The sequence below is a fragment of the Anastrepha obliqua genome, chromosome 2, assembly GCF_027943255.1.
Source record: "Anastrepha obliqua isolate idAnaObli1 chromosome 2, idAnaObli1_1.0, whole genome shotgun sequence".
Lineage (NCBI taxonomy): Eukaryota > Metazoa > Arthropoda > Insecta > Diptera > Tephritidae > Anastrepha > Anastrepha obliqua.
In genome coordinates this window covers 128,450,401-128,463,916 of record NC_072893.1, presented here as the reverse complement: position 1 = coordinate 128,463,916, position 13,516 = coordinate 128,450,401, and the positions used below count along the sequence as shown (strand labels likewise).

The 13,516-nt window shown below is 36.5% G+C and overlaps 2 protein-coding genes across 2 annotated transcripts; one reads left to right on the top strand and one right to left on the bottom strand.

Annotated features, from left to right (window-relative positions):
* Positions 1 to 7,247: 7,247 nt before the first annotated feature.
* LOC129239369 (ubiquilin-1) lies at positions 7,248 to 10,221 on the bottom strand. Its single transcript, XM_054874825.1, has 4 exons — positions 9,929 to 10,221; positions 8,802 to 9,477; positions 7,983 to 8,735; positions 7,248 to 7,864 (listed from the first exon to the last, which is right to left on the bottom strand). The coding sequence occupies exons 1-4, from the start codon at positions 10,025 to 10,027 to the stop codon at positions 7,788 to 7,790; spliced, it is 1,605 nt and encodes a 534-aa protein (XP_054730800.1). The 5' UTR covers positions 10,028 to 10,221; the 3' UTR covers positions 7,248 to 7,787.
* Positions 10,222 to 11,056: 835 nt separating this feature from the next.
* LOC129239366 (probable RNA-binding protein CG14230) lies at positions 11,057 to 13,257 on the top strand. The gene is made up of 5 exons (XM_054874822.1): positions 11,057 to 11,357; positions 11,417 to 11,715; positions 11,773 to 11,952; positions 12,015 to 12,933; positions 12,996 to 13,257. The coding sequence occupies exons 1-5, from the start codon at positions 11,165 to 11,167 to the stop codon at positions 13,172 to 13,174; spliced, it is 1,770 nt and encodes a 589-aa protein (XP_054730797.1). The 5' UTR covers positions 11,057 to 11,164; the 3' UTR covers positions 13,175 to 13,257.
* The last annotated feature ends 259 nt before the right edge of the window (positions 13,258 to 13,516 follow it).

Genomic DNA, 13,516 nt, shown 5'->3' with positions numbered 1-13,516 from the left:
GTTCAGTACGTTTCAAAGTATCTGCTATGCTGACGGCATTAAAGCTATCTTTTCAATCGTTTCATCTTTTCTGATTTGATTGTTCTTGCATGTGGCTGTTGTTGTTGTGTTTGTTGTAACGCTATCATTTAAAGCTTTTTGTAACTCTCAAAACGATTATGCGCTCTTCTCAATTAATCGTATTCCGCCGATGCCATAAACTTGTATTTCCTGTAATTGTTTTTGATCTCGCGCGAGTTGTTATTTGTATTTTGCAATTGTTTTTTTTTAGTTTTCGAAAACTTACTACCAGTTGCTGTACTGATTGCGCTTGCGCTCTTTACCGCTAAAGCGGCAGAGAATTTTCTTAAATAATTTGTAGTTGGAGCTTTTAGGGCCAAAAGAAAATATTAACAGATGCGCCTTGAAAGAAATCGATAATTTCGTTGAAAATATTTCAAGGGTTGGCTTTAAGGTATTTTTTAATGTTTGTCAATTATGATTTATTTCAAAAAATCGATTTATTTTTATTTTTTTTCTTAATATACATATATTTAGGAATACACACAGAAAATTCAATATCGTTCGAAGTTTATCGAAAATTAGAAAAGGCGTTTCTGAGTTCTTGAAAGTACAAGGCCGGAGCGGCAGCCCGTTTTTCTCAAAATGGTGTTTTCAAAGTCGTTGATCAAGATTACTCGAAAACGGCTGAACCGATTAATCTCAAATTTTAGCACGAGCTTCTTAAATATATTTTTTAGTAACAAAATAAAGATTTTTTTTCACCGATAAATAGTTTTGCTTTTATAAACAATTTAAGGCCGAAATTTTCGTCAAAAATCGATTTTTTTAGAAACCGCTATTTTGTCAAAAAAATTTAGTTTGCTTATTCCTTCAATTATTTACTAGATTAAACATTACTTTAACGAAATCTGTTTGGTTTTTTAATCTCAGGGGATCCAGTTGAGAGATATAGTGGTCACCGCAAAACGTCTTTTTTGAGAGGAGCACCCGGAGATCAGCTGAAGCTCCTTTTCAAATAAATATTTTTATTAATACTAAGTCTTAAAATACAGTTAAAAGATAACATAATATATGAAAAAATTCTGAAAAGTTCGCTGTTTTTGGCCTTCTAACAGTATATAACCCCTTAAGCACAATATGTAACCCCTATTTCTTTCCGTATTTCTGAAGTCATAGGCTACTTAGGTTGCTTAATATTTTACTTCCATAAAGGTATTCGTATTTGCATCGTTTCATAAATGGAGAGTCTTACAGTTTTATGCCGCCTCCGCACGGCAGATATTTTGTTATGCTAAGCTTTTTCATGGCCGAAGTACAGATTCATTATAAATGAAACCCTGCATTAAGTAACATAATCTTTGATTTGTTATATTTAGAAAACGTTTTAGGTCTATTTTATTTTATGATTTCGAATAATAATTTTACTTTTTTTTATAAAACTCACTAAGCTATGAAAAATCTATCAGTAGTTTTGAAATAAGTTGCACGGGCTCGTTTGGGTTAATAAAAATGGCAATTTGTGAAGAAATATGGACCAATACAATCAAACAAATCGTCAAAAAGGCATTTTTATTTTTTGTTTCGCCTATGTGGATTCCTGTATACTGTGGGTGGATGTCAAAAACACACTCCAGCTATCTATAAAAGCAGGTAAGTAGGTAGGGTGGCTGTCGCAACGACACACTTAGACCTTTCGTAGGTCCCTTGTGATACCACTGAAGCTTATCCTTACCCTACGGGTTACTTTTCAAACCATCCGGTGACTTTAAGGGGACAGATCTCTGTAAAATTTCGAAACAAAAATTTTTTTTTTTCATAAAATGTTAATAAAATCCTTTAACCCTGGAACACACACCCGGGTACAAATGTATCCACTTCAACTTTGAAGTGTTGTAACTTTTGAACCGCTATACCTCTATACCGCTAACTTCGGATCTAGGAAGATTATTTAGTTTTGAGTTCAAATTCAAAATTTGAACCAGATCGGACCATTGGTTCAGGAGCTACAGCCTTCCAAACACATTATATACGTAAACACACACCCGGGATACGTTTGTACCCCAATAGTAAAAATCCTCATAATAATCAAAAAAAGCATTTTTTATATTATTTTTTTATTTGAAAAATTAAAAATATTCATTTCACACATTATATTATTGACTTTTATTATAAAAATTATAAAAATGCATCTTATATCCAAGGAAAATCATGGCAAATAGAGCAATTTGTTGATGTGACCGAATGTTCAAGACACATTGGCTTCTTACATTTGGCGCACAGCTTTCTGGTTTTTCTACGGCGTTTTTCCTCTTGTGCGTAACATAAATAGCAAGATCCGGACACAGGTTTTGGCGTGCGCGCTGCGGCAGATGTTGATGCTGCTGTTGACACCATTGATTCCAGCGGTCGGTTGAAATATGCTTCAATAGCAATTTTAGTCGAAAAATTTCGCGTCACTTGACGATTTATGGCTCTGGCTTCAATAATGGGCATACACAATGCTTCAGCCAAGCTGCGCAGGATCTGCTTACGCTTGTTGTTTGTTCTCCAAGGCAACATAGGGTTATTCAAATCGTAGACAATGTAGGCTGCAAGAGCTGTAATGTCCAACATTTTGAAGAACATCGCTAGTGGCCATCCTTTTGTTTGTCTTTGTGTTGGATATTCCGCAAACATTTGGTCCATTCGATCAACACCACCTTTGGTACGATTATAATATTCAATTATTTCAGTTTTCCCACTGTCAGCTATTTCAGCATCATTATGCATGGTCGAAAGCAAAATTACTGCTTTATTTTTTTTGGGAACATAAGAGCACATTGTCACATTATTTTTGAAGCCAAATGTCGTTGAACCAATTGTCCTGTTTTTGTTCTGCTTCATTTCTTGAGGAATATATGATTTGTTTTTGCGCAAAGTTCCAACGATCGTGAGTTTCCAGGTGAGAAGCAGTTCTGCAACTGGCCAGGTCGTAAAAAAATTGTCCATTGTAATGTTTCGGCCACTTCCTTGGTATTTGGCAGACAAATCCTTCACCACTCGTTCGCCTTGGTTCGTTTCCTTACCAGTTTCTGCTTGGCCAGTATATATTTGTCCATGCAGTGGATATGCATTTGTGGCATCGCAAATCCACCAAACCTTGACACCATATTTAGCAGGTTTTGACGGTATGTACTGCGTAAACCGTGTGCGTCCACGGAGAGGAAATAATTGTTCATCAATCGTCAAGCATGAGCTGGGCTTGTAATGTGCAGCAAGATTATTGTTCATCATCGTCCACAACTCACTGATCGGTGCTGCTTTATCAGTTAGTAAGCGTGTTGCACGAGTGTTTTTATCGTCAAATCTTAGGAACCGCAATATCGAACAGAAACGGTTGACTCCCATTGTGGCGCGATATAAAGGATAGTTTTTGATGCTCCATAAATCTCGAACCTGTTCTCCATTGGTATGGTTCGCACCAGTCATAATAAGTATGCCAAAAAATGCATACAGCTCTGTTATTGACACAGGCGTCCATGACTTAAGAGTTGTGTTTGGATGCGCATTGTTGTAAGCATTATAAGTTTCTTTTGCTAACTTATTTGTGTGGCGCATAATTATATCAGCCATTTCAACGTTCATGAAACATTTGAATGTTTGCTCTATTGACAACATTTCAGTGCATCTAGCTGGTCCAGAACGTTCTCTTATAATATTTTGTCTGAGTACCTGACGACTTACATTTGGTTCTTTCATCCACTCAGTACCATAACGTGCAACAAATTTTTCGCCACTAGCAGGTAATTCATTATTTTCTTCTACTTCTTCTCCTTCATCGTCTTCTTCATCATCCTCATAGTCCGCATAATCAGGTAATACTTCTGCGGCACTTTGCGAAACTTCAGCATCGTCATCAGCAATTTCAATGTCATTGAATTGAATTTCTTCTTCATCTTCTGAGTCAAAGTCATAGGGAGCGTCATCGTCACAAATTTCATCAAATAAAGATTGTATATATGATTCTCGCTGTTCCTCAGTTAGCCTGCATGATAAAAAAAATTAGTATATGTTTACATTGTTGCTTATTTTACATTTTTTACCTTCTATATGCTGCACTTGATAAATATCCGTTTCTTCTTGAAGTCATTTCGTATCCAGTTATTTATAATTTCAGTTATATTTATTTTCACTTATATTTTCACTTCTTACACTTTAGAGCACCAAAACAATAATGAAAATATCAACAGGCAGCATTTATAACAACACCTCGTGTGAAAACAACCCTTGCAGCTGCATATATATTAAAATACAAAAACCAGTTATACCAGTGTATTTGCTACCTACGTACCCATACCTTGCGCGACCTTTTTGCACATATCTTTTGAACCAGGTAGAATATTTCAATGAAATAAAAACCAAAATGTGTATTCGTTGTTACTCTACAAGTATATTATTATAAATTATATTATTTTGTTTTGCATTTATCAGGACAACAACAAAAACAAAAATCCACTGTTGCTTGTCCTGACTTTATTTGCCCATATCGCTGGAACCAGTAGGAATATTTGAATGAAACAAAAGACAAAATACTTGTTATATATTAAAATATCATCATCATCATTAGCATTACAGTCTTGTGCAGACCATTGCTTCCACAACTACGGTTCTCCACTCCGATCGACTCTCTACTACTCCTTTCCAGTTTGTGATACCCATTTTCTGCAGGTCGGCTGTGACCTCATCTACCCAGCGTTTGTTTGGTCTCCCTCGACATCTCCGTCCAATTGGTTGTCTATGGAACGCTATATTGGCAGCTCTCCATTTGGGCATTCGGTACATGTGGCCCAGCCATCTGATTCGTTGACTTTTTATAAAGCGTATTGCGTTTCCATTACGTATCAATGTGTCTAGCTTATGATTGTATCTTATCCGATACGTTCCGTCATCTCGCCGGGAAGGACCATATATTGTTCGCAGTATCTTTCTTTCAAACCTTAGTATTTGGTCCATGTCTTTTGTTTTAAGTACCCATACCTCACTGCTGTATGTTAGTATGGGTCTTATAAGCGCTTTATACATTGCCATCTTTTGATCTCTTGATAGCAATCGGGACTTGAATAATTTTATGTGAGCAAAGAATGCTTTATTTGCCGCACTTACTTGGTCATTTATTGCCACGGTATTAAAATATTACATAAAAATTAAAATATACATTTCAAAAAAAAAAAATCATAGAAATCGGTTGAATAAGCATTAAAAAACCGCAAAATAAGGTCCCGGGTACAAACGTATCCCGGGTGTGTGTTTACGTGGTATTTTCTGGGTGTGTGTTCTAGGGTTAAGAATATGTCAACAAACTTTTAAAACGTAAATTTAAATATTTCTTATTTTATAGATCGTCAACCGTGACGACTCTATTCTTTGTGTTCGAGCGCTGGGAGAGGTATAATTACGTATTCAAACTTTAGACGCGTTTTTCTCAAAACTATATTTTTCGAATTGGCGTACACGATAACTCGAAAAGTTATTGAACGATCTCCCTGAAATTTTGCACACATCTTTTTTATGATATTACTTTCTTTGTGAAATTACAATTTCGAAAAAATAATTTATTTTAAGCAAAAATTTTTTTCAGCATTTCATTCCGCGAATTTTTTTTCATTTGTTTTTAATTCATACAGAAATTATGACAATAATAAACAAAAAAATTTTGGGTTTTTGTATTCAGGTCACTGACGACGATGCTACAATGCCCGTCGATTGAGAAGTCCCGCTACGACCTTCCTGGTTTAAAATGTATATTATTTTAATGTATAAATAAACTGTAAGCCAATTTTGAAAAAAATATATTGACTTCTTCATTTTAAAAAATTTTAATAAAAATCAGGGAAAATATGGCCGTTTACAGGTATCTGTCTCCTTAATAAACGAGCAAAGTTTCGTTAGTTTGAGATGCGCTATGTCCACTACATCAGTTAAAAATGCCGTATCAAGAGTGCGCAGCCTCCTCATAGCTAAGCTTTCACACTCACATAAAAGGTGTCTGACTGTTTCCTCTTCTTCTGTATTAAGACAGCTTCTACAGAAATCGAAGTACGGGAGTCCTAACCTTCTAGCGTGGCTGCCTATTAAAGAATGACCAATTAATATACCCCTATTATTTTTCTTATAGCTTCTCTGTTAAATCTTAACAAGCTTTTTGATCGACCGCTGTTCCATTTCGCCCATGTCTGTCTGCCTAGTTCGCTTGTTGTGAGGTTTTGCCAACTTGTATTTAATTTGTTGATGGTTTCACTATCTATAAGTAATTTACAAGCATATAGGCATAAGTATCAGCGTCTTATCCGGCTCACTTCTATATTCCTGTGGCCTGGCACCCAAATAGGGTGTACTTTAAGCATTTAGAAGTTTAAAACATTTTATGATCTATAAAAGAAAAATACGAGCAATTTTTTCTTTACCTTTAAAATAGAAGTAAACTTTATTCAACACAATGTGACACCGTTTATTATATGTATGTATGTAATTTTAAGTTCTTCGTTCCATATCTTTATTATTTTAGTACTTTTTATACATATCTTTCTTTTGAAATTTAATTTTTTGTTATTCGGAACCTTTCCTTTCTTGTATGTTTAGTGAAAACTGCCCTCTCGTATTCATATACTTTCTTGTATTTAATAACTTCCCTTTAAGTATGTACTCATATAATTGCATACATGCAGCTATGTGTTCTTGTGTGCTAATAATAGTAGGGGATATACATAGCTAATAATTATAAAAGAATAAAAGATACACGCAACATTCTTAAATAATAAGAACCAATCAAATGTATATTTTTGCTCCATAAAATTTTTTTGTATAATAGTAGTAAAAGTATTTATGTTTACGTTTGCCAGCCTTTTGTTTTATTCACTGACCTTACACACCCTTTCATTCCTTAAACAAATTTTCTGTGTAATTTAATGTTTCACTCTGACTCGAATTTGTTCAACTACTTAATTAATATCCATCTTTATATACGGAATTGCTTAAATAAAGATTATATTTATGTTAATGGGCCCCTATACGGATAAAATACCATTTATTAAAAAAAAAAAGAAAAAAATAAGTAAAGGAATTGGAAATTGTTTTAGCATTTTAATATTAATGCATGGAATAATTTGATGCCTTTTTAATATTTTCTGCAAAGCTTATTTAATAGTCAAATTCACTAAAAATGATTTATTTACCATCTAAAGGGAATTAGGAAAAATACCGACAACTCAGATATTTTTTTTATTTTAATCTTTTGGTTGCATACAAGGCAATTACAGCTTTTAAATATTTTCGAAAATAATATGAATAAATCGAACAAATTTTAAATGAATTTGGCTATTAAATGAATTATAAACCAGCTTTAGCAAATAATAGTGAAATTGCTAGTTAATGACACTATTCATTTCTTCTTTTCCACTGTTTATGTAAGGTAATGTTTGATTTGTTTTTAATCCTTATCTTCAACGGTTCCTTTAGTGTTTGCTTTTACTTTTGGTATGTATACATGTAGGTATGTATCTTTACGAAATGTTGCCGCGGTCCCAAGCAAAAAAAGATTTGGTTTTTGTAAAGTTTTTTTTTTCATTTAGATTTCTTTTTTAATTTTGGTTAATTTGCTGGGACATTTGTATTTCACATATTTAACTTTTTTGGGGAGGAAAGCGAACGGGTTGTCTCTAGGCCGTCTAATCAGCAGCAGCAACAGCAGTTATGTTTTTGTTGGTAATTTCGTGTATTTATTAAATAAACAACTGCAATTAAAGATGTTAACTTAAAGATAATTGATTTAGTGCCAATAACCGCTCAACGGCAGCATTGATGTCTCCAAAAGTGGCGATTAGCGCTGCAACGACAAAAAAGTACCAATATTTAAACTATACTTTTAAAATCTTAGAAGATTTAGACTAATATTTATGGAATTTTTGTTACTCATTTCATTATTCTGCGGCTTAATCACTAACCTTGCAAGTTGGCTTCCCGATTGGCGAACCCCATTGAGGCCAACTGCTCCAGCTGCGATTGATAGCGCACCTCTGGTGGCTGCGTGTTATCTGACTGCACACTCATGCCATTCAACATGCGCGAAACGAAGTCATTGAAGAGCTGCGCATTCGGCCCTCCACCGGATGCAGTAGCCGGGCGATTAGGGTCACTACCACCACCACTGGTGGTATTCGTAGTCGAGTTTGTCGTGCCGGTTGAGCTCTCCGTATTGCCAGGTGGCGGTGCTGGTATACCCAGCGAACCGACTAGACCCGGTGCAGCCGATCGCAATTGCTCCATGCCCTGTTGTATTTGCATTATTGCATTCAATGCTTCTGGATTTGTCAACATATTCTGTACTTCGGGATTTTGCATTTGGTTGAGGAACTGCGGCATCATTTGACGCACCTGATCTTGCAGTTGCGGATTGTTAGCCAGTAACGGGCTGGTACTAAGAAGACGCGATGCCATCTCAGGATCCTGTGACATGGCGTCCATCATGGAGCGCGTGTAAGGTGCATTTAAGAGGTTTTGCATTAATGATGGGTTTTCAGCCATTTGCTGCATAAGACTCTGCATAGCCGGCGTATTAAGCATACCTCGTGGTGGCAGGTCTGGATTTGCGCCGGACGCAGAGTTGCCACTAGCCGTACCACTAGCATTGCCGCTACCGCCCCATGGATTTGGCAACGGTTGACGATTTTCAGTGCCCTGCTGAGGGTTATTTCCGCCTAAAAAAGATTCAAATCAGTTTTAAAGAAGTATGTAAAATAAGAAATCACACAAACGATACACACCGCCAGCACTATCCATGAGCCCGGAGAAGGGATTACGTGTAAACGAATCGCTGGCTGCATTCAACATTGGCTCCTGAATATCGCGGTAGATTCTCTGTAACGCATTATAACCCCCGGGTACCGATTCCAAATTAGACATGGCGCGATCATGTGAACGCATCAACTCCTGCAACATGGAAGGATTGCGTGCCAGCTCCATGGTCTGCCGAAGTAGCTCTGGATTATTAAGCATATGCGAAATTTCCGGATTGCGCTGCATAAGGTCCTGCATTTGAGGATTCGAAGTGAAAAGAGTGCGCATGATTTCCGGATTATTCATCATTTGCTGCACCAGCGGGTTATCCAGAACTGAACGTAACATATCGCCATTATTCAATAATTCACTTTGCATGCGTGCTTGTAGATCCATGAAAGAGCCGGTACCAGCGCCCAATGCTTCCATGCCAGCCAACCCCCCTAGTTGGTTAAGTCCGAATGGCGTTTGACGTACATCTGCGGCTGGTCGACTGGCCGGCTCTGAAGCGCGGGTCGGTGCTTTAATCACCAGGTGTACTGTCAAACCGTCTTTTATGTTGTGCGTTTTTAACGTGTCGCTATCCTTCATGATTTTACCCGCAAAGATCAGCACCAACTGTTCGGGTTCAGAGTCGAACTTTTGTGCGACCAGTTGTTTGAACTGAAAGTAATTGTATAGAAGTTTTAAATATAACATTTTCAAGGTATTGCGCAAGTCAATGGAAGCAAAGATTTCTATTGAACCAATAACTAGACTATGCTCAATTGGCATACATGCTGCATTAATAGGCAACCAACAATGAACACAAACTCAACCGCATGTGACGCTGTAACAAAAACCACGTACGTTTGCACCACCGCTTTTGCATATTCATTGTTCCGAGATATGTCTTCATTTATTTCATAAAATTGTGCATTCTTGCATTCGCTCAGACCCCTGCGCCAATCACCTGCTACCACGCAAACGAAAGCAACGAGAGAATGTTGGTATGCAATGTCATAAAATTACCGCGCTAGTGTCACATGCGAGATTTGTTAATCGGTGTTGGCTCAATATGCGATAAAGCAACTCATAAATATTTAGCTTAAATTCAAGCTCAAAGTTCACTCACGTCCTTAATTCCAGAATCTTCATCCACTTCGATTGTTTTTTTCTCCTTTGGTGTTTTCACATTGACAACGATGCGCTTGCTATTACCTCCTTCGGCCATTTTTATTATATTCTATAAAGGTTTTGCAATGTTTTTTCCCCGGTTCTCGTTCTATAATGGTTTCAACAAATTTCTGGTTTTTTATTTAGCAAAAATGCTGCAGGAATTTTCATAGATTGAAAAATTTTGTCAATTAAAAACTAATTCGTCACTTTCGTACAACACACACACGCGAGAAATAAATGAACGAAACAGCGTCGCATTTCGTTTGACGAATCATATGCGTGTGTGCAAATCGCAGAGTTGCTATTGAAGTACCGGTGTTGTAAAATGACGACAATTTTTAACCATCTTATATTTATTTTTTAATAATATCATTCATATATTTGATATTAATTACACTCATTGGCGCCTACATCTTTTATTATTTATATTATTATATTATTTATTTAATGCAACTTCCAATGAGCTTCCTGGATAAGCTTCATATCTATTAACATTCATATTAACATAATTAAATAAATAAATAAATAAAAATGAGAGTGTTGTAATTATTTGCATTTCATGGCAGAAATATTCTCGGAAGTTTGCCATTTTCCGTCGAGGGGTGACCGCTATTAGAAAAGAACCTTTTCTATCATTTTGATTGTTCTGCTCGGAGATTCGAACTACGCACTTCCGAAACCAAGTCACACCAAGCATTCAGCTATGGCAGCCGAATTTAATATAATTTATCAGGATTATTTTTTGAATATTGTGGATGGCATAGCCGGTGTTGCATCTTTCATAAGCACTCTTCTAGTCAACGCTTTTGTAAAATTCACCGGAGGGTCGGTTTTCAGTTTCAAGATGGGGATAAACACCACCACCCTTTACATTCTTCAAAAGCATGATAATCTAAACGCTAATAATAAAAACGCTAATGATATATTAATTAACTTTCTCAGCATATAATAATGAAATTTTATCATTCCAAATATTTAAAAATTTAATAACATGTGATTAGTATTGAATCAGTACCAAAACAATACATGTTTGTATGATGGTATTTTCGACTCTCACTGAACATACTGCTTACTGACAGCTTTTTATTTACGTGAAGAAATTAAGCCACACTTGTTTGTTTTGCACGTGTATTTTCTATAAACCTGCATTTGATGCAATTTTTTATATGAATCCCGATTGTACGGCATCTTTATGGGTTCCTCACGTTTCTTTGTAGCCAATCTGCCACCGAACACAAAAGAGCACCAATTGAGGGAGGTATTTCAGGATTATGGCACCGTAGAACGAGTAGAACTGAAGACCAAGGAGAACCCATTTGAGGCGGACAGTGTGAAAGTAATAGCGTTTGTGACGCTGCAGATACATCCGAATGATGTGAATAATTGTAGGAGCATCTCAGGAGATCATATAATAAATTTATTTACCACACTATTTTATTTACAGGCGTTGGTGCGCTGAATTGGGTGACTATAAATGGCGCGAAGATAAAAGTATCGGTTGCGAAGGAATCATTTTTAGAACGTTTGAAGCGTGAGCGTGAAGAAGCTGAAAAGGGAAAGAATGCTAATAACCAAGTGGTTGGGAATAAGGAGCCAATAGAGTCAGTTCTGCCACGAAATGCGGAAAATACGCGAAAGACTTTTACTGAGGAAGAATTGACGGAGTTGGCAAATAATGATGATATTGCAGCGGATTTGCTAATTAGTAAAAAACGCGCCGCCAGTTCTTTGCACAATGGAAGAGTAGGAGTAGTACAACTTTATAGTAAACCCATTTACTTCAATACTTTATATTTTTAGATAGTCATACAAAGCTACGACACAACGCCGTTACATATCATCGAAGGAGCAAAGAAGAAAAAGAAAAAGGCAGATGGATCGGAGACTGTAGCTGAGCAGAAGCGTAAGGAATCGCAAAATAAAAAGACCAAGCAGTACAAGGAAAAGAAATCTGTTATACAACAGGCGCTCTCTGTGCTGGTAAGCAATAAACTCAATTATTTTTAGTTTAAATCACTATCAAATCATACATTTACATTCAGCATGGGTCAAAATCAAAGAAAATAAAATTTAGCGATGCAGAGGAAGATGATGAACACACGTCAAATGTGCCCCATCCCAATCAAAAGTCCACTACCAATATTTTTGGTTCTGATGATGAAGAAGAAACAGATATGAAATTGGAACTCAAACCAGAACTGTTTGGCAAAAAAGGCGGGAAACTGCTGGAAATGCAAAGCAAACAGAGTTTAGATCCACGTTTCCGAATTGATGCAAAGTTCGTCGAAGACGAGGAAGACGTGCAAGTAGAAAGCGCTGAAAAAAATTATTATGAAACCTCAGAAGAGGTTATAAATGAGCGCAGTTGGCAAATGGGCATACTTGAACAGGTGGTCGGCACAAAACTGGACACGGCCAACAACGCACAAAAAGCGGCACGTAAAAAGCGAATGTTGCGCTACGATCCTTCTAAGGAAGGGGATCAGAAACTTCTTCGTGCTACAATTAAAGAAGCGTCAGCGGAGGAGGACATAACTGTATCTAAGGCGGCAAGTAAAAAGCAGAAAAAGCAAGAAGTGGAAAATGAGAAATCCACAATAGAAGAATCTGCCACAGAAGTGTCCAAAGACGTGTTCTACGTAGTCACAGATACGCTAGCCGAGTCGCTTAAAACGCGCGGTGATGGTTTTAGCTTGTTGAAAATGTTTGGCAATGATCAGGCTCAAGACAAGCGCGCTGATGAATTGAAGAAAGTATCCGACGCCAAGATTCTCGTGAATAAGCTGGACAAGAATGCGTTGAATCCCTTCAAATATGACTCGTCTTCGGACGAAGAGGGCGAAAATGAGACAAAACAAAGTGCAGCAGAAGCTAATCAGAAAACGTTGAAAAAAGAAAAGAAACAAAACAAAATTGTATTAGAAAGTTTCTTTATACCGCGGAATGATGCGAGGCTGAAAGGTAAAAGTAGAACTATTATTGTTGGCTTATGTTTTCCTAATTCTTGGTTTGTTTCCTTGCAGAAGGTGCCAAATTTTTCCGATATGAAAAGAAGGATGCACCTGAGGAGGACTATGAAGCTGTTCGTAATCGTTTGAAACTCTTGATTAGAAACAAAATTAATAAGACAAAGAAAAATGTGTTGGCTAGCAGTGGTGGCGGTAGAGTAGGGCATAAAAGAAGAATAAAGGGACACCATTGAACAGGAGGCGAAATTTCAAAAATTTCTTTCTATGTAAAAATAAAAAGGCATTTTATTGTTAAAGCGATTTTCGTTAGTTTTCATGCTGTTTTCCACTTTTTCCAAAAACACAAAAAAAACTTCCAATGAGCAGCAAATGTCGAAAAACTAGCAGTCTTTTGTATTTAGATTTTGTTCAAAGTTTTCTTAAGTGACATCTCAATATTCAATAATAACTGTTATGGAAATACGTTTTTGCGAACTATTAACTGTTATGCTCCTGATACTAAACTTTGAATTAGTATTTAAAAAAAAAACTTACTTTTCCTCTTCCATTTTAACTCCTCAATGAAAACTTTTATA